Source organism: Muscardinus avellanarius (genome assembly GCF_963383645.1).
Source record: "Muscardinus avellanarius genome assembly, chromosome: 11".
NCBI lineage: Eukaryota > Metazoa > Chordata > Mammalia > Rodentia > Gliridae > Muscardinus > Muscardinus avellanarius.
This window is the reverse complement of record NC_137797.1, coordinates 86,511,482-86,533,251: the sequence shown is the minus strand read 5'-3', so window position 1 is coordinate 86,533,251 and position 21,770 is coordinate 86,511,482. Positions and strand designations below refer to the sequence as shown.

General features: G+C 42.2%; 1 protein-coding gene across 3 annotated transcripts in view; it reads right to left on the bottom strand.

The window, feature by feature from the left end:
* Positions 1–15,095: 15,095 nt before the first annotated feature.
* The window catches only part of DENND5B (DENN domain containing 5B), a gene marked incomplete at both ends in the record, with an annotated part of 170,963 nt that continues 164,288 nt past the window's right edge, over positions 15,096–21,770 (bottom strand). For all 3 annotated transcript variants that reach the window (XM_080706507.1, XM_080706508.1, XM_080706509.1), the window contains 2 exons: positions 15,096–15,279; positions 19,563–19,737. In XM_080706507.1, coding sequence (XP_080562633.1) covers positions 15,096–15,279; positions 19,563–19,737 — 359 coding nt within the window. The remainder of the gene's footprint in view (positions 15,280–19,562; positions 19,738–21,770) is intronic.

Genomic DNA, 21,770 nt, shown 5'->3' with positions numbered 1-21,770 from the left:
AGGCTTGCAGCCAAGTCATGAGACTCACAAGATGGACGTCTCCTTGAGCATGCGCAGTGTGCCATGCTACGTGCCTGCAGAATGATCAGTGACGCCTACCACCAGCCTGCCTATTAGAAAGTCAGAAGTGTGCATGCCCTAGCTGTGGAAGCTTGGGGTTGGTAGGGAATAGAAGGAGGGATTATGATGCTGATATATATTGTGCTTGTTGTACGCATTGTCAGACATATTAAGAGACATATTAGAAGAAGGAAGAAGAGACATATTAAGGATCCATTAAAGAAGAATTCATATTTCAGCTGAAGAGGTGTCTGTGTTGTTCTCTAAGCCCCTGCGGGTCGGAGTCTTAGGGGACGATAAGTGGCGCCGAAACCCGGGAAGAAAAACAACGTAACAAAAAGTTCACAGGTAAGGGACAAATAAGATAAGGCTTGCGGATAAGCGAGGCTAGTGGATAAGCGAGGGACAGCTGTCAAAAGTTCGCAGGTTAATTGCGACGATAAGTTCGGAGGTGTTGCGCCGATAAGGGGTGTAGGAGTTTATAACAAAGTAAAACTTATCATGGGGTCTAAGGTTGCTACCATGAAGGTCAAAGAGGCTCTTTGTAACATTCTGTCTAAGGGAGGAGTGAAAGTGAAAGCAGCCACTTTAGAAAATTTTCTTAGCACAGTTAAAGCGATAGCCCCATGGTTTTTGGAAAAAGGATATGTTAATAATATTTCTCAGTGGAAACGTCTCGGTCAGGATCTTCTTAAGGCCAATGCCGAAGGGGTTCTCCCACCTGGGACATTGGCTATCTGGAGTTTAATTAAAGCATGCCTGGCAGATAAAACAGGGAGGTATAGTCAAGTTCTGGCTGAAGGCTCTAATGCTTTAGAGGAAGTAAAAGAAGAGATTTCAGAGCAAGGTCAACAGACAGATTCTCACAGGGACAAGGAGTCCTCTGAAAGCAACTCCTCCGATTCCTCTGAGGAACAAGAGGCATGGCCTGTTCCACCAGAGAGAGATAAGGAGGAAGAAGCCTTGTTAGAATCTTGGCGCAGGTTCCAAATGTCTTGTCACAGTAAAAAGAAACATCCTGAACCTTCTGCTCCTCTCCCTCCCTCTCCTAGTCTGCCACCATATCTTACTGAGAAAGGAAAGTCTGATAGGCAGAAGACATCTGAGGCTAGTCCATGGGCAGAGATTTTGCCTATGCCAGGGGCATTTCCTGTGTTTCTTGACCAGAATCAGCAAAGGTATCATGAACCATTAGATTGGAATGTTGTTCAAAGATTAAAAGAAGCTGTGTCCACATATGGAGTGCAGGCTTCATTTACCTTGTCACTGGTAGAATCCTTTGAAAGATACTCCATGACTCCAAGTGATTGGACAAATTTGTGCAGGGCTGTATTGTCTGGTGGGGCCTATCTTAATTGGAAGTCAGCCTTTATAGAATATTGCTCTGATCAAGCTCGTGTTAATGCTCAGACAGGGAAACCTGCTTGGAATCTGGATATGCTTATGGGACAAGGACCATTTGCTAATAATCAAAATGGGTACCCACAGCAGGTGTATGGGCAAATTAATCAAGCAGCATTAAGGGCATGGAGGATGTTATCAGGGACAGGTAATTTAGGAGCCAGTTTGTCAAAAGTTACTCAAGGACCCAATGAGCCTTTTGCTGATTTTTTTATCACGGCTTGGGGAAACTGCTTCTCGGGTTTTCCCTGATGTGGACGCTGCCATGCCATTGATTAAACAGCTAGCTTATGAGCAAGCCAATAAGCCTTGTCGGGATGCAATACGTCCCTATAAAAATAAGGGCCTAGAAATATGGCTCAAGGTATGCAGAGACATAACTGATTCTGTTGTACAAGGACAAGCCATAGCTGCTGCCATTGTCGCTGGGTTGCAGGGCAAGCCTTATAATCAAAAGCAGAGAGGCAGTTCAGGGAATTGTTTCCGATGTGGTCAACCAGGACACTTAAAAAGAGATTGTATACAGACTAATTCTGGAGCATCTTATAACCAGGCCCAGAAGATTCCCAATTTGTGTCCTCGATGTAGAAAAGGCAACCATTGGGCTGTAAAATGCAGATCTCGATGGGATGTAGATGCAAAGCCTCTTCCTCCACTACAATCAAATGCTAGGCCAAAAAACGGGCAGAGGGGCCCTGTGCCTCAGGGCCCTCAAATGTATGGGGCAATTCAACAGGAGACAGGGAACGCAGGACCACAGATGAGGCAGGTGCCTCGATTTCAGCAGCCTCTCCTACCATACGGAGAGCAACCCCAGGGAGTGCAGGATTGGACGTCTGTGCCACCGCCCGACTCATATTAACCCCTGAAATGGGAGTTCAAAAAGTAGATTCAGATTTTCATGGACCCCTTCCTTCTAATACTGTAGGACTGCTTCTAGGCCGAAGTTCCACTACCTTATCGGGTCTAGTGGTGCATCCAGGAGTTATTGACCAGGATTATACAGGCAATGTGAAAATATTAGTTTCTTCCCCTTGTGGAATTTCTGTTATAAATAATGGAGACCGAATTGCTCAGATAATTCTATTGCCTAGTAAACACTCTCTTTTTCCTAGTCAAAGACAGACAAGAAAAGATAAGGGCTTTGGTTCTACAGGTCCTCCTGGAGCATGGCTCACTATGGACATGGGGTCACGTCCCATGTGTCAACTCACCATACAGGGAGTCTCTTTTTGGGGTCTCTTGGACTCAGGTGCAGACCGTAGTATCATTAGATTATCTGAATGGCCAAAAGATTGGGGATTACAACAGACAGATCAATTACTTAAGGGGTTAGGATATGCAAATAGTCCAAGCTGCAGTGCTATTCACCTTAATTGGACAGATCAAGAAGGTCATTCAGGGACATTCCAGCCTTTTGTTCTGGAGCTTCCTATATCCTTGTGGGGACGAGATGTACTGCAACAAATGGGAGTAAAATTGACTACTGAATCTGTATATAGCCATCAAAGTCAACAACTTATGCACAATGCAAGCTATTCAGGGACAGGTGGGCTTGGCCGATTTGAACAAGGTCGAAAGTCCCCTGTTCCTATAATGGGAAGAAATAATCCCAAAGATAAAAGAGGACTGGGTTTTTCTATGGGGCCACTGAACAATTAAAGATTAAATGGAAAATAAATGTGCCAGTGTGGGTCTCTCAGTGGCCCCTTCCTAAAGAAAAAGTTAAAGCAGCCCACGAACTGGTACAGGAGCAGTTATTGGCAGGACATTTACAGTCCTCCACATCTCCATGGAATACACCTATTTTTGTTATCAAAAAGAAATCAGGTAAATGGAGACTGTTACATGATCTCCGAGCAGTAAATAATAGTATGGAGATCATGGGACCAGTGCAATTGGGGCTACCAGTTATATCGGCCCTCCCTGCCAATTGGCCCACTGTTGTGTTGGACATCAAAGACTGCTTCTTCTCTATTTCACTGCATCCTGCAGATACCCCTTGATTTGCTTTTACTATACCGTCCATTAATCATCAGCAGGTGGATCAAAGATATGAATGGACAGTACTACCACAGGATATGGCTAATAGTCCCACGTTGTGCCAAATATATGTAGATAAAGCTCTACAATCTATTAGAAGAGAATTTGCTTCTTCCATGATTTATCATTATATGGATGATATTTTATTATGTGCTAAAACCCCAGAAATTTTGGATGATATGCTTATAAAAACTATATCATGTCTTAAACAATGGAATTTAATTATAGCTCCAGAGAAAATACAACAAAGAAATGTTAAACAATACCTTGGCAACAAATTAGAAAATGCTATTATTCGTCCTCTTAAGGTTAGCTTAAGGGTGGACAATTTACAAACTTTAAACGATTTCCAAAAATTTTTAGGAGATATAAATTGGATTCGACCATATTGCAGGCTTAGTAATGCTGACCTTAAACCTTTGTTTGATTTGCTAAAAGGGGATTCAGATTTATTTTCTTCACGATCTTTAACACCTGAGGCGTGAACATGTATTCAACTCGTAGAGGAAAGATTATCTGAAGCACAAGTAGATCGTATAGATTATCAGAAAAAATTGCTGTTATGCATTCTTACCACAGATCTCACACCCACTGGAGTGTTGTGGCAAGAGGGTCCCATAATGTGGGTACACCTCCCTCATTCTCCCAAAAAAGTATTGCCATGGTATCCAGCCTGTGTTGCACAAATAATTATTAAGGCACTAAAGGCAACTCTGACTGCATTTGGGATGCAGCCTGATCTTATCATCACTCCATATACTAAAAAACAGCTTGCCACTCTAGCTGCCACCAATTCTGACTGGGCCATTGTTCATGTAATGGCCACAGGACAATTTGATAATCATTATCCACAACATCCATGGCTCAGGTTTGTTTTGGCTCATCCTATTATTTTTCCTAAAATAACTCGATCTGCACCGATTGCTGGAGCACCAAATATTTTTACAGATGGATCCAAAGGAGGTATGGGAGTGATATTCAAAGAAGGCTCAGATCCACAAACTTTTCTTTTTCCCCATTCATCAGCACAGGCAGTAGAGATTTTGACAGTGATTCAAGTATTTATGCTCTATGATTCCACTCCATTCAATTTAATTTCAGATAGCTTATATGTGGTACAGGCACTTAATAGCCTTGAATGTGTAGGACATATTAAGGGACAATCTACTATTCTTCTATTATTGGCTAAGTTACAACAATATATTTGGAACCGAAAATGTTCCTCCTATGCAACCCACATACGAGCTCATTCAGGACTCCCTGGACCGCTTGCTGAAGGCAATGCTATTGCAGATTTTCATACTCGAATTGTACTTATTTTTTCAAATGAAGACAAAGTTTTACAGGCTCAAGAATTTCACAATAAATTTCATGTAAATTCCCAAACGCTAAGACTAAAATTTAAAATCACTAAAGAACAAGCTCGACGCATTGTATTGCAATGCAAAAATTGTTTGACATTATTGCCACAGCCTACTACAGGAGTAAATCCTCGAGGTTTGCGACCTCTTCACCTATGGCAAATGGATGTCACGCATGTTCTTGAATTTGGCTCTCTTAAATATGTACATGTTTCCATGGATACATGTTCTGGAGTCATCTTTGCCTCTGCTCATACTGGAGAAAAGGCCCAACATGTAATTTCCAATTGTCTGCAAGCTTTTGCTGCCTGGGGTATCCCTCACCAAATTAAAACTGATAATGGACCTGCTTATGTTTCTCAAAGATTTTCTCATTTTTGTGCCCAAATGGCTATACAATTAAATCATGGATTACCATATAATCCACAGGGCCAAGGCATAGTAGAACGAGCCCATGCCACTATTAAGTCTGCTTTAATAAAACAAAAAGGGGGAATAGGGGCTCAATGGACCACACCAAAAGATAAACTAAATCTTATATTATTTATTCTAAATTTTTTAACGTTGGATGCCAATGGACGAACAGCAGCGGAAAGACATTACAGGCCTCATGAGCGCTATGCAGGGCAAGCAATGTGGAAAGATATTCTTACAGGAGCATGGAATGGTCCGGATCCAGTGCTAACGTGGGCTCGAGGGTCGGTGTGTGTTTTCCCACAGGACAAAGACTCGCCAATTTGGGTTCCTGAAAGATTGGTGCGCCATGTACAGGAACCAATGGAAGATGCCAAGCAACAAATGGATATGGCTAACTCTGTTGGTAATGTTCAACATTGGAGTGAGTGAAAAAGATCTTTGGGGAATTATTTCTGCTTTCCCTCTTCCTTTACCTGTGTCCACCACTGCCACCATTTTTCCTCGGTTCTTTACGACCAATAGTTCCTTAAATTTGCCCTGGATTCCCTTTGATGAAGAAATTAGGCCTTATGCATTTTTTAATATAACTTTAAGTGGCAGTTTATGTTTTTATGCTAATAAAATTTTGAATGATACCTATGATAGTCCTAATCCATGTGTGCAGTTATATAATCAAACTATGGGAAAATTTCAGCCATTTAATGATTCTAGTCCCATAGGAAATGTTACTGTTTTGGAAGGATATGCTCCTTTAGCATTTTCTAAATATGAGCATCCCGAAAATAAAACAGCTCCTTTGCAGCCGCGGTGGGCTCCAAAATGTTATAGCCCACGTAGCTGGCCATTTAAATGGACTGATTGCCAAGACTCTAAGGTAGTCTGGGCCTCTTCAGGCTATGATTTAAGTTTTTCTCCAGGCATATCTACTATGCGCAATCATACTTGGGCAGGATATAATTATGCATATCAAAATCCTATACGGTATAAGCCGCCCAATCCTTTTAATATTTGGCTTTTCTGTGGGATAGCAGGAGGCTGTACTGATATAACAGCTATGTCTATGATTTTAGGGGGAACTGTAAAAAATTGCAGCTATTCTCAGAATTTTTCCGATACTTTTGAGGATAGCGTCAAAGTAAATTGTTCAATGGGACCACAACTCCCATTTGGACCCACTCCTGTTTGTGTAACTACTCCATTTTTTTGGCTTGTTTCTAATAGTTCCTTAGTTAATGATAGTCTAAGTTGTTTTATTGATACCTGTTTTCTAACTTTCTGCTGAAATGCTTCTATGCACCCGCGGGCAGTAGTAATGCGACTGCCTATAGCAGTTCCTTGGCCAATAAGAGTGGATGTAAATTCCCTTCCAGTTTTGCTGAACCGAGAAAAGAGAGATTTTGGAATTTCTGCTCTTATTGCTGTAATTGTGGCCTCTGTGACCACGGCAGTTGCAGCTGCTGCCACTTTGGCAACGTCTATAAATACTGCAGCCACTATGAATGCTCTATCCTCACATGCGGCTACTGCCATGGCTCAGCAAGCTCAAATAAATGGACAACTTAAAGCTGGCATATTAATGGTAAATCAAAGAGTAGACCTGTTACAAGAACAGGTTGACATTCTAGGGCAAATGGCGATGGTACCATGTATTCATAAATTATCTGGATTATGTATAACATATGTGCAGTATCAAAATTTCTCCCATGCAGGTAATTTGTCTCGGCAATTAAGCAAGATGCTTCTAGGGACTTGGAGCCGTGAATTTGAACACACCATGATTGAGCTTCAAGTGTCCATCGTTGCAATTAATTCTATCCGTGTGGAAGTCGCCACAGTACAACAATGGATGGACTTGATACATGAAACATTGGGTTTCTTAAAAGATTGGGGTGGCATGGCATTCTGGGCATTCTTGCTGGTGGTAGCATGCTGTTTCCTGGTTGGATATATCAGACGAACTCAACAACGCACACTGCAACAACAGAGCATATTGGTGCAAGCTATGGCAGCCCTTGAAGCTGGCTCATCTCCCCACGTATGGCTCAGTATGCTGGATCGGTAGTCAGTGACGGGTAAGATCTTCCCCGGGACCTTTCAACCTAAGACAGGGAAACAATCATGCTATTGTTCTCCCAATGACGGGTAAGAATGGTCCTTGAGGGTCGGCAACCTAAGACAGGCACGATCCCGAGCCTTATTTTAATAAAACCAAAAGGGGGAGATGTCGGGGCCCACTCGGCTGGACCGAGATGGCACCCAGGCTTGTTGCCAGCGTGGATTCAAGATGGCGCCTAGGCTTGCAGCCAAGTCATGAGACTCACAAGATGGACGTCTCCTTGAGCATGCGCAGTGTGCCATGCTACGTGCCTGCAGAATGATCAGTGACGCCTACCACCAGCCTGCCTATTAGAAAGTCAGAAGTGTGCATGCCCTAGCTGTGGAAGCTTGGGGTTGGTAGGGAATAGAAGGAGGGATTATGATGCTGATATATATTGTGCTTGTTGTACGCATTGTCAGACATATTAAGAGACATATTAGAAGAAGGAAGAAGAGACATATTAAGGATCCATTAAAGAAGAATTCATATTTCAGCTGAAGAGGTGTCTGTGTTGTTCTCTAAGCCCCTGCGGGTCGGAGTCTTAGGGGACGATACCAAGTGGGTGTTTTTATTTTTTTATTTTTTCCTACATAATGGCTTTGGTTTGAACATTCTTATTTTTGGGGATTTGTTCTGTGAAATACTTAGTAATATTCTCCAATAATGAAGCAAAACAAAGTATCAACCCCACAGTTTTATTTGTAAAGAACAAAGCATGAAAAGTCATATTTAAATGTACTCCAAAATCTGAAAAAACCCACGTCAGTTTGTCTGATATGTTAAAGTGCTTAATATCACAATACCTTTTAAATTTTATATTATGTTCAGATGAGAAAAGAAAAATCCACTTTAACAACACTGAGAGAAACAATATAATTTAAATGCAGAACTGCTAATTAAAAAAGACACGCAGGTACATTTATACATGGTTCAAGTGTAACTCAGAATTATTTGTTTCACATCCCCATTGGATTGATAACAGGAACTTCTTCATATACCTCTGTACTATAAAAAAGATTGGATGTTTAAAATAAAATGGAATCTAACACACAAACACATTCAGTTAACTAGATCAAACACTGATTTTTCTCCTAGATAAACTAAAAGTATTTGGGTCCCTTCAAAGAGAAGAAATTTTATTTGATGAGTTTTTGTCTACTCAGGTATTAATACATAGATAAAATGCCTTTTTGAAGCCAATCTCTCTTATCCTTGACAGGGTAATCAGCTCTATACCTCTAACCCTATTTTTTATTCTTTATCTTGAAACAGGGTCTCACTAAGTTGTGGAGCGCCTCACTAAGTAGCTGAGGCTGGCCTTGAACCTGCAATCATCTTGTCTCAGCCTCCCAAGTCCTGGGATTACCAGCGTGGGCCACCACACTCGGCGTGAAAACCCATTTTAACAGCAATAAGGACTCTAGCAACTGGTTATCCTTCCTGTCTCCTATTTATGCTAAACAGTAGTGGAATAAGTACTTATAAGAGGCAGGCATTCAAATGACACGATGACTTGGAAAGAGAATTCTCTATATAAGCTGGGAAGCATGCAAGACCCATTCTCAATCAATTGAGAATTAATACTTGTGAATTAATAGTTGTGTTAATACTGCACGTAAGTAGCTAGACCCTCATACTGAACTCTCAATGTTGTGAATAGGAGAGACTGGTTTCTGCATACCTCACAGAAAATACGCAGCTCCTTAAATGAAAAGCTATGGGAAAAGAGTCATAGTTCTTAGTAGATCATTTCATTTTGAAGATGAGCTATATTCCCAAAGCTGTCAAATATTTTCCCAGAGATTCCAGGTCCTTGTCTAAAGCCTCATGTTTCAAAATATCTTAGGGGCGTCGACATACACTACTCATAAGCTGTCATGTATAGTCATCACCTCTTTTCCACTTACATTTACATAGAAGAGTGCTTTATTGCAAAAAAGGAAATAAGAGCAATTTAGTTTCCCCCTCATTTACACTGTGTGACAAGTTCACTAAAATGATAAAAAAAAAAAGGCCATGTGAGTGTAAATACCACAGGGTTACAAAAAACGTGTGAAACATTTACAGCAAGTTTTAGAAAGATGTTCAAACCTTTGTGGTTTCCTCTATGAAACCTCTAATCCCAGTGGGAGGCAGGGCTGGGGCTGGTGAGGGCCAGGAGGTTTGACTTTTGTTCTCAGCCGTCTATTTTTCCCAGTTACAGATGCACTTCGTACTGTTTCACACTGAGCCCGGTCATTTTTCTTCTTTATTTTTGGTGCTGGGGTAGAAGCCAGGGCCCGGGCACACTAGACAAGAGCTCTACCACTGAGCTCCATCCCCAGCCCTGGTCTCATTTTAAAAAGGTGCTAAAGCCTCCCCCCAACACACTTGGCCCAGATACAGGCTCTTACATATAATATTAGAATCGGTGGAACACCCCTCTGTTGTGAAGGTTAAGACTGGGGGATTCAGAACATATGAAGAATGAATTTTTCAGAGGTAAGTTTTGGACGATTTATTTATTTTCATGGTGTTAGGGACCGAACAGAGGTATAGAGTGTTTACTAGGCATTCTACCACTTGTAAGCACTCCACCACTGAGCTACAGCCCTAGCCCTGGCAAGTTAATTTTAAAACAATTTCTTTTCAAGCTCTTATCATGTGAAAATACTATTTATGGGCCTAGGCATTTCTTTTATTTATGGAGATGAAAAAAATAAACAGAAAGTTGACTTTTATTTTTACTTATTTATTTTTTTGTTTTGCGGGTCTGGGGATGGAACCCAGAGGCATTCGACCTCAGAGCCACACCCTCCTGCCCTAATTTTTTATTCTTTATTTTGAAACAGGGTCTCAGTAAGTTATGGAGGGCCTCAGCAAACCGTGCTCCTCCAGTCTCAGCCTCCGAATGCTAGGATTACATGCGTGTGCCACCACACCTGGCTTGAAAGTTGACTTTTAGCTGGGTGGGTTGGTACAAGGCAGTTAATCCCAGTACTTGGGAGCTGAGATAAAAGGACCACAGGCTTAACGCCAGCCTCAGTAACACAGTGAGACCCTGTTTCAAAATAAAAAGTGTAGATCTTGGACGTAGAATCCACTATGCTCCTGGGTTCAATCCCTATTTCCAAAGGGGGAAAAAAAAAGCTGGGGTGTAGCTCTGAGGTAGAGAGAGCCCTTCTGGGTTTAATTCTCCATTATTTAATTTAAGGTGTGATTTTAAAGCAATACACTAATTTTCAAAATTAACATAGTAAAAAAGTTATCTGTAAGTGGACATGGTCTTCTGACAGGTGGTTTAGAAGGTTTATGTCCATTTACTGTAAGGATTCTGTTTAACTGTCATGCTAAAGATAGTTTGGTGTTGACTCACACATAGTTAAGCCACCTAAGAATTGTATTTTATTTATAATTGCACTGGGTGACCTCCAAACTTGGCTGAAGTACTCTTTTTTTTCCTTTTCTTTTCTGGGTACTAGGGATGGAACCCAGGGGCATTTTACCTCGAGCCATACCCCCAGCCCTGATTTTCATTCTTTATTTTTAAACAGGTCTCACTGAGTTGTTAAGGGCCTCACTAAGTAGCTAAGGCTGACCACAAATTGTGATCCTCCTGTCTCAGCCTCCTGAGTGCTGGGATTACAAGCATGTGCCACTATGCCCGGCCTGAAGCCCTCTTTTTATTCATCAAACTTGGATTTTAAGGACTTTATACTATTTCCAAATGTTACATTTATTCTGAAAGGATAACCACTAGGAATATTCAGAATGAGCTGTGGGTCACTCAGGCAGCTCACAAGAGAGGCCAGTGGTGTAGAGTAGGGGAGGCACTACAGGGATCAGCACAGGTGCTCCCAGATGACTACAGGGCCAATATTTGAGAAGATGTATTTTGTTTTGAAGTGTGGGGACGGATCCCAGGGCCTTGTACATGGTGGGCAAGTGCTCTACCACTGAGCTCCATACCCAGCTTTTATTTTTATTTTGAGACAGCATCTTGCTAAACTGCCCAGGCTGGCCTTGAACTTGCAATCCTTCTGCCTCAGCTTCTTGAGACACTGAGATTACTGGCACAGGTCATCACTCCCAGGTGGATTTATGTTTTTTTTTTTTTAAATTAGTCGTTTCATTTTAATAGTCATACTATACGAAATGGGATGGAACTTTACATATAACATTTTTTGGTATTTTACTTTTTTGGGGGGAGTACTAGAGATTGAACCCAGAGGCATTCTATTTCCAAGCTACACCCTCAGACCACTTTTATTTCTTATTTGGAAACAGGGTCTCACTTAGATTTCTGACAGCCTCGCTAAACTGCTGAGGCTGGTTTTGAACTTGTGATCCTTCTATCTCATTTTCCCCAATACTCAGATTACAAGCACGCACTACCATGCCTGGCTTGGTATCATTTTTTTTTTTTTTTTTTTTTTGGTACTGGGATTAAACCCAGGGGCATTTTACATCTGAGCTGTACCCCTAGCCCTATTTTTAAATTTTCATCTTGCAACAGAGTCTCACTACTTACTGAGGCTATCCTGGAAACTGCAATTCTCCTGTCTCAGCCTTCCGAATACTAGCATTAAAGGTGTGCTCCACCACACCTGGCTAGTATTACTTTATTTTTTATTTTTTTAAGTTTTATCCATAGGCGCCCAAATGCAATTTTGCTTTTAGATTTTATAATAGATGTAACCTTTTTTTGTTTGTTTGTTTGTTTTTGGTACTGGGGATTGAACCCAAGAGCCTTCTATATCTATGCTAAACTCCCAGACTTTTTTTTTTTTTTTGTAGTACTAGAGATGCAACCCAGGGCCATTCTACCTCCAAGCTACACCCCAGCCCTATTTTTTTTATTCTTTAGTTTGAAACAGGGTCTCACTGAGTTGTAAAGGGCTTCACTTAAGTAGCTGAGGCTATCCGCGAACACTGGGATTACAAGCGTGCGCTACCATGCCTGGCTCCTTTTTTTAAACTAAGTCATGTCTTGCTAAGTTGCTGAGGCTGACCTTCAACCTGTGATCCTCTTGTCTCAGCATTCCAAGTACTGGGATTACAGGCATATACCACTATACCTGGCTAACACATGTAACTTCTGGTGGTACTGGGGATGGAACCCAGAGGCTTTCTACCTCCAGGCTATACTCCCAGACCTTTTTTTTTTTTTTAATATTTTATTTGGAAACAGGGTCTCACTAGGTTGCTGAGAGCCTCATTAAGTAGCTGAGGCTGGCTTCGAACCTGTGCGATCCTCCTGTCTCAGCCTCCCAAGTGCGGGGATTATAAACGTGCGCCACCATGCCCGGCTAACACATGTAACTTCTAATAGCTTGTGAACCGTGTGTTAAAATAAACATCAGTCCTTGTAAACAGTATTATAGAATATTATTTCCTATCTGTGTGGGTGGATGAATCAAGATTCAACAGTAGAAAGGCTATTAGTAAGAATGCCTTGAAGGCAGGTCTCATGTTGGCTGGTGTAATAAAAATATAAATTTTAGATCCTGTGTTGTTAAGGAAGCAAGATCAAGAATATAACCTCTGATCCTTAAGTGTTCTGTTTCTATTTATAAAACGGGAAGCTGAACAGAATAGACGACTCGCTGCTAGCACAGTACCTGAAAACCTTTCTGGTTGCTGAGAGTGTGTCAGAAGCTTGGCCTTATGGAGACAGGAATGATTTACCAGAGTGGCCCACCTATTGTTTCTGATCACTAAATGCAGTAGGAGCCCCAGGTGGGACAGGTTCTGGATTTCTCCCATATATACTTCAGATGTTCCTAGGATATTAGGAACCTAAATACTATCCACACTGTAGATACATTTTTGTTTCAGGAAAATAAACCTCTGATCTACCCAAGGCACTCAGAACCATCTTCTTAAAAAAAAAAAAAATTGTGATACTGAGGAATGAACCCAGAGTCATTCTAGCTCCAGGAGACACCCTCAGCCCTTTTTACTTATTATTTTGAAACAGGGTTTTGCTAAGTTGCTGAGGCTGGCCTTAAACTTTTGATCCTCCAGTCTCAGTTTTACAAGTACCGGGATTACAGGTGTGTGCCACAACACCAAGCTCAGAACCTGCTTCTTAAGCTCCTTCAATAGTCTTCAAAAGGCAGCCTTCGACAACCTTTTTCAAATATGAAGTCACATGTTAACAGGGGCTGATGGGTAGCTGAATACTGTGTTCTGATAAAGAGAGTTCTTAGAAAGAGATAAACTAGTTTCACTAGTTTCTTCCTCTGGGAAATAAGGCAACAACACTGCTGGCTAAAGCCCGGACCCTCAGACTGCGCAAAGATCCCGAGGGGCCATGGCTGTGCCTCTCAGCCACAACCGGGAATAACAGCTGGTCTCTGCTGAGGCAATTTCACTAACAACCTGCCATGCCTAATTAGTTAGGGACCTACCCGAGGAGGAAGGCCAGGTAGCTAAACACTACACTTATTTAACTTCTTTTTAAAGTATAAATCGGAAAGTTACAACATTTGGTCTTGCAAAACTGTTGCCTCTTGTTTAGTTCCCATCTTTTCAGTTTGTGCTGCAGTGGCTTTAACTTCTCAGGGCCAGTGGTCTTACACGATTACCCTCCTTACAAAGGACATAAAGCTCGCCCTGAAATACCAGAGAGCTTTCTTTCTTTCTCTCTCCTGTTATTTGCATTATCATGGTCAACAAATACTTTCACAAAAGCATTCCAAGCTACACAGAGCCTCCCTCCTCCTTAGACATTCCTTCCATTTCCTGAGGGGGATGGTGCAGAGAGCAATTGTTTGGAACCTAACAAAGACAGCTCCTGGATATCCTTAAGAAATGAGGGCACGGCAGAGTTGAGCTGGCCAAATGAAAAGCACAGGATGAAGCCAGTGTTTTCATGACTGAGGCTAACTTTGAAACCCATCTCTCCCCAAAGTACCTTGGATAACAAAAATAAAAATGCTAAGAATGAAGTCAGTCTTGACTAATCTTTCCAAAGTGTAAAGAAGTTATAATCCCACAATTTAACAAACTTCTTAGGGCTCACTGTTTTTCTCTCTTTCCAGTTCAGCCAAGCTCCTGGGGTCTGGTATTTAAAACACTTGAACTATATTTTGTGCGGACTGAAAAATTTTTCCAATAGACTGGAAAAGTGACTCATAACTTAGATGTACAAAATGGTTTATAACTTAAAAAGACACAAATGAGGGCTATGCTACAGTAGGTAAAGGTGCATACATTCACATACAAATAAATGACCAGACACTGGATGGATGGGTACTACATAGCAATGTGTTCTGGTTTCCTTTGTGATACATGGACACACACACACACACACACACACACACACACACACCAACCAAAAAAAACGCCTGACTGGGTTGCACCGTATTTACACACTTGCTGGCTTCTTCCTGACTAGCACCACTCTGCCCCCGAGCCCCCAACATTGTTAAGCTACTTAAGTCACAGGAATATTCGATCTAAGAAAAGTATCTTATTAGAGTTATATAATTTCTTAAAGAAGATAGCATATTTACACACATCTAACACATGAAAATACTCTATTTTATACTAAATTCCAGGTTCAAATGAACTACAATACAGCATTTTGCCTTGCCTGCTGAGTGAGGAGGGTTCACACTGGGGCACACAGCGGCTGCCCCTGCCGTACTCACTCCTGTCAGACAAGTCCGCATCTGTCCCCACAGCTGGGGAGGGTGAGGAGGTCAGCACTGAGTTGCCAGCCATTTGGTTCACACATCCACTCCTTTGATGAGTGAGCCTTCTAAGACTATGGTGAAGTCCTGAATAGTCTGTAGAATTCGGATGAGGGAGTTGACGGTCATTCGGTCTCGCAGGAGGGCGCTCTCCTCATACATGTGAGTGATGGCTGGGCACTCGGCTAACAGTGGGATCCACTGGGGGAGCAGATGATCCCTATAGACCCAAACAGAAACAACCTGAGCACTGTGGCCTCACCGCACAGTTCTCATACTGGTGCTTTCTTCTGGTGGGTGTGGGACTGGATGGTGCAATGGCTAGTCAAGCTCTGAGGTCAGTAAGAGAAAACCAAAGATAAGAAGTCTTAGCTTAGCCAGCATGGCAGCCAAAGCCTGTTACAAATTCCAGTGCCTGGGAGGCTGAGACAGGAGGATCACAGCTTCGAGGCCAGTATCAGCATTTAGCAAGGTCCTCAGCAACTAAGTGATGTGCTGTTGCAAAATAAAAAATAAAGCTGGATGTGGTGGTGTACCCTTGTAATTTCAGTACTTGGGAGGCTGAGACAGGAAGATGCTGGGTTGCAGCCAGCCTCACCTACTTAGTGAGGCCCTCTGCAACTTAGATCCTGTTTAAAAATAAAGAATAAAAATAGAACTGGAAGTGTAGCTCGAAGGTAGAATGCCCCTGGATTCAATTCCCAGTGTACCAGTATTGGGAACGGCCAGGAAGATTTGGGAAAGCTCTGATTATTAATATATTTCAAAAGAAAATAATTGATATATTTCAAAATAGTTGTGTCAAAATGGTGGCAGACATGGGTAAAGAAAAGACTTGATTTCTGCCTAAAACAGGCAGCTATTCCAATGTAAATTAACCTAGCTCAAAATAATTAACAAGTCAATAGAGGAGAGCTAGGGCTTCCTCTATCTAAAGACAGATCTACATGATGATCTAGGGAGCATGGGGCAGGGTTTGACCCTGCCCTTCATGAAAGAAGGCACCTTGCCACACCTTGCTGGGGGGAGGTACCTTTCAGGGTTAAGGGGAGGTACCTAATAGGGACATTCCTTCACTATGTCAGAATTACGCAAATAAGATGGAGGTCATGGGTATAAAAGTCCGGTCCATGTGCGATCCCTTTGGTGTATTCATTTCGAGTCACCCCCCCCATGCCATTTGGCATGGGGCTGTATTTCTATTTTCTGTATTTCTATCTTTCTAATAAACTTCTTTAAATCTTCAGCAACTGTCCAAGATATGCATATTTATTCTTAGCTTAGGACAAGAACCCGCGGTAATTTTCTGTTTTTGGTCATTTTGGGTTTTGTTATGGGTTGGGGGAAAGTGTGTCCAGGACCCTAGCAGGGTTCCCCAGGGAACAGTTTCCCCACAACCATACTCTCCCAATCCGTAACACTCAGCACCACAAAAATTTAATTAATTAATTAATTAAAAAAATAAAACAGAGCCGGGCGTGGTGGCGCACGCTTGTAATCCCCGCACTTGGGAGGCTGAGACAGGAGGATTGCGCAGGTTTGAAGCCAGCCTCAGCTACTTAGTGAGGCTCTCAGCAACTTAGTGAGACCCTGTTTCCAAATAAAATATAAAATGGGTCTGGGAGTACACCCCGGAGGTAGAAAGCCCCTGGGTTCCACCCCCAGCACCACCAAAATAAAATAAAATAAAATAAAACAAAACAAAGCAGGGCTGGGTTGTAGCTCTGAGGTAGAATGCCCTTGGATTCAATCCCCAGTTACCACTTTAAAAAAAGTCAAAGGTTTATTACTGATAAAAAGAGAGTAATGAGGGTATAAAGCTAATAGATTCTAAAAGTATATTAGAAAATATATGCAAGCTAGCACTATTTTATGTTTTAGTTTGGAACAGGGTCTCACTGGATTGCTGAGATTCTTGTTAAGTTGCTAAGGCTGTCCTTGAACCTGCAATCCTCCTGTCTCAGCCTCCCAAGTACTAGGACCATAATAAGTATGTATAGCAATGACTGGCTTGATTTTACCATCTTTAAAAAAGATAGGGGGTCTTAGGGTATGGCTCAGGGAGAGAGTGCTTGCCTGGCATGCGAGAAGCTAAGGTTTTTTTTTTTTTGGTGGTACTGGGGTTCCTGGAAGCCCTTCTACCTCCGGGCTACACTCCCAGACCTCTTTTTACATTTTATATTTGGAAACAGGGTCTCCTAAGCCAGTGCGCGCAGCTGGCTTCGAACCTGCGCGATCCTCCTGTCTCTGCCTCCCAAGTGCGGGGATTACAAGCGTGCGCCACCACGCCCGGCAGAAGCTAAGGTTTAATTCATAGCACTGCAGAAGATTATAATAAAAATGTCACTTTCAATGTCTTTTTTGTTGTTGTTGTTGTTGTTCTGGGGATGGAAATCAGGGAACTTTTACCTCTGAGCTACACACCCAGCCCTATTTTTTATTCTTTATTTTGAAACAGGTCTCACTAAGTTGCAGAGGGCCTCACTAAGTAGCTGAGGCTGTCTGCGAACTGCAATCCTCCAGTCTCAGCCTCCCGAATACTGGGATTACAAGTGCGTGCCACCATGCCCAGCTCCCACTATTTTTTATTTTGAAGCAGGGTCTTATTAAGTTGCTGAGGGCCTCACAAAGTTGCTGAGGCTGTCTTCGAACCTGCAATCTTCTTGTCTCAGCCTCCCAAGTACTGGGATTAAAAGTCTGTGTGCACCACAATGCCTAATTAAACTGTTAACATGTTTATTTTTTATTTTAATTAATTAATTAATTAATTAATTTTGTGGTGAGGGTGGAACCCAGGGGCTTTCTACCTCTGAGCCACACACCCAGACCTATTTTATACTTTATTTGGAAACAGGGTCTCACTAAATTGCTGAGAGCCTCACTAAGTAGCTGAGGCTGGTTTCTAATCTGTGCAATCCTCCTGTCTCAGCCTCCCAAGCGCTGGGATTACAAGTGTGTGCCATCACACCCAGCTAAACTGTTACATGTTTAGAGTCCTTCCTCTCAACTTCAATACCTCTATCTTTAAAGTTTGTGCACTGTTTTATAGAAATAAATTATTTGAGCAACCATATTTACTGAGCACCCAGCATAGATGGGGCAGATGTAGTTACTAGCCAACAGTGTGGCTAGTAGTTACTAGCCACAGGACCATAGGCACAATCTTCTTCCAAGTATCTCTGCTGAAACCACAGAACTAGCAACATTGTATGAACTGGCACAGAAAGGAAATGGTGGCAAGAGGCTCCCTCTGTATCTGTGAGACAGAGCAGTGCTTAATAAACAAGTGAGAGAAAAATGGCAGATGGAGCCGGGTGTGGCAGCCCATGCTTGTAATCTCAGTATTTGGGAGGCTGAGACAGGAGGATCCTAGGTTTGCGGCCAGCCTTAGCAACTTTGTGAGGCCAGCTGCAACTTAGCGAGACCCTGTTTCCAAATAAAATAGGGCTGGAGGTATAGCTCAGAGGTAGAATGCCTGTGGGTTCAATTCCCAGTACCATGAAGGGGAAAAAGGGGGGGGGGTGGAAAATGATGTATTTGAGATGAAAAATGGAGAAGAGAAACTTTTTACAAGAAATGTTTTTATTATAAAGTCTATTTCCCTACAGAAGGATGTAACCCTAAATTCTTTAAGGTTTTCCCTCCCTCCCTTCCTCCTCTTTTACGGTACTGGGGATGGAGCCCAGGGGCATTCTATCTCCGAGCTACACCCCCAACCCTATTTTTTATTCTTTATTTTGAAACAGGGTCTCACTGAGTTGTAAAGGGCCTAAGTAGCTGAGGCTGTCGGTGAAACACAATCCTCCTGTATCAGCCTCCCAAAATACTGGGATTACAAGTGGACATCACTATGCCCAGCTTTATACTCTTCATTTCTGTCAGACACAAAAGCAATAATCCACTAGAAAATACCTAATGAAAATATATACTTTTATTCAGGTAGGTATGGTGGTACACATCTGTACTTGAGAGGCTGAGACAGGAGAAACATGGGTTCGAAGCCAGCCTCAGTATTTTAGTAAGACTCTCAGCAATTTAGCATGACCCTGTTTCAAAATATATAGAAACACACACACACACACACACTGTAAAGCCTACTTAGTGTGTGTGTGTGTGTGTGTGTGTGTGTATGTGTTAGTGTGTCTAATGATCTATCTTTGGTGCCAGTAGAGAATAAAGGTTGAGGGCCTTTATATCCAGAGTGGGACTGGATATAAGGCTAGGCTTTCCCTTTCTTGCTGTGTCACCCTGGCAAAGTTTGCTAACTTATCTGTGCCTCATCTATTTCCTATTTTCTCATGTGTGAGATGGGGAAATCAGTTGTTACTTCATGTTTCAGTGGTGGTAAAGTGATAGGAGGGTAACCAGAGAACAGAAGTCTCATAGTAAAGTTGGAATAAAAGAAAGTGAAGAGAGTTTTGGAAGAGACATGCTCTGCTGTAACACTTTCCGGAGTCTTGTAAACGTAACAAAAACAGAGTAAGTAAAAAACTGGCTTTATACCTTGCTCCAAGGCAAACTAAAATCTGGAATTTGCCATCCTTCCCAATGTTCCTGGGTGCAGTATTGATAGCACTGACATAGTGGCAGAAGATTTTGCAGGATGATTTGTGAGTAAGAACATCATCTTCATTGTTCAGAATCTGGTCAGTGGTTTCAAAATAAGCAACTGCTTTCTCTGGGGAAACAAAATAGAATCATATCACAATAGATGTTAATAAGTAATGTACAGAAAGATCAATCATTTAAACTGGGTGTAGTGGTGCATGCTTATAATCCCAGTACTTGGGAGGCTGAGACAAGAGAATCAAAGGTTTGTGGGCAGCTTCAGCAACTTAGTGAGGCCCACAGCAATTTAGGGAGACCTTGTTTGCAAATAAAAAAGAAAATAGAGCCAGGCGTGCGTGGTGCTATTTTAATTATGCTTGTAATCCCAGCGCTTGGGAGGCTGAGAAAGGAGGTTCAGCCTCAGCTACTTAGTGAGGCCCTCAGCAACTTAGTGAGACCCTGTTTCCAAATAAAATATACAATAGATCTGGGAGTGTAGCCTGGGGGTAGAAATCCCCGGGGTTCCATCCCAGTACCACAAAATAGATAGATAGATAGATAGATAGATAGATAGGTAGGTAGGTGGATAGATAGGAGCTAGGCGTGGTGGTGCATGCTTGTAATCCCAGTCCTTTGGAGGCTGAGACAGAAGGATCCAGGTTCGTGGCCAGCCTCAGCTACTAAGTGAGGTCCTTTGCAACTTAGTGAGACCCTGTTTCATAAAGAATAGCTGGGTGTGGTGGCGCACTCTTGTAATCCCAGCATTTGGGAGGCTGACATAGGAGGATCCTGGTTCAAGGATAGCCTCACTACTTAGTGAAGCCCTTTTCAGCTCAGTGACACCGTTTCAAAATAAAGAATAAAAAATAGGGCTAGGGGTGTAGCTCAGAGGTAGAAGTCCCTTGGGTTCAATCCCCAGTACTTCTCTAAAAATAAAACAAAATAAAGAATTTACATTATGGCCAGTTCTGAAGCCAAAATCATTACTTTATTATTGGTTTCAAAATGAATTCTGGAGGTCCATGTTTCATGGTAGAACAATACACTCCCAGGAACTTATCTTCTAATCAAGGCTACATTCCAGAAGGTTAGAATGTTTACTTTTTTAAAGATTTCTTCATGAAATTGAAATTGGCAAAAAAGAAAATAAAAATAGAATTTCCTACACTGGACCCCTGGAACCCTCTAGCAGTAACCAGCAATAATACAGCAGCCATGAAGACAATGCCAGCCTCTAGAATGGCTGGCTATTAAGTCAAGAAGATCCTTCAAAGGCACCTACTGAGTAAATCTGGAAGAAAGATGTATATGTACACACCAGAGTCCAGAACAGTAAGACTCTAGTCATTCCACAAAGGCTGGGGGAGAGGGAATGGAATCACTCCAAGGGCCTAGCTTTGCAACTACTAGCCTGCCTGCTCTCCTTCCTTCCCTCCTGCCTAGCTCTGTAGCCTACTACCTTCCTCCCGCCTTTCCTTTCTCTCTCTCCCTCCTGCTTCCCTCCCCCCTTCATACTGGGGATGGAACCCAGGGGCATTCTACCTCTGAACTACATCCCAGCCTTATTTTACTTTTTATTTTGAAACAGAGTCTCACTAAATTGCAGAGAGCCTCATTAAATAGCTGAGGCTGGCTTAGAACCTGCAATCCTCCTGTCTCAGCCTCCCAAGTATTGGAATTACAAGCATGTGCCACCATGATCAGCTAACTTTCCTTACTCTAAAGGCATCAAAATTCAAGTTTGATATCAATGACTCCTTCATTTAGGCCTTATTTATTTAGTGGTACCAGAGACTGAACCCAGGAGCATTCTACCTCAGAGCTACATCCCCAAGCCTATTTTTTTTTTTTTTTTTTTTTTTTTTGCGGGTCTGGGGATGGAACCCAGGGGCATTTGACCTCCAAGCTACAGCCCCTGCCCTATTTTTTATTCTTTATTTTGAAACCAGGTCTCACTGAGTTGCGGAGGGCCTCACTAAGTATCCGAGGCTGTCTGCGAACCGCAATCCTCCAGTCTCAGCCTCCCGAATGCTGGGATTACAAGCATGTGCCACCACGCAGGCCTATTTTTTATTTTTTTAATTTTTTATTTATTTATTTTTTTTGGTGGTACTGGGGTTCCTGGAAGCCCTTCTACCTCCGGGCTATACTCCCAGACCTATT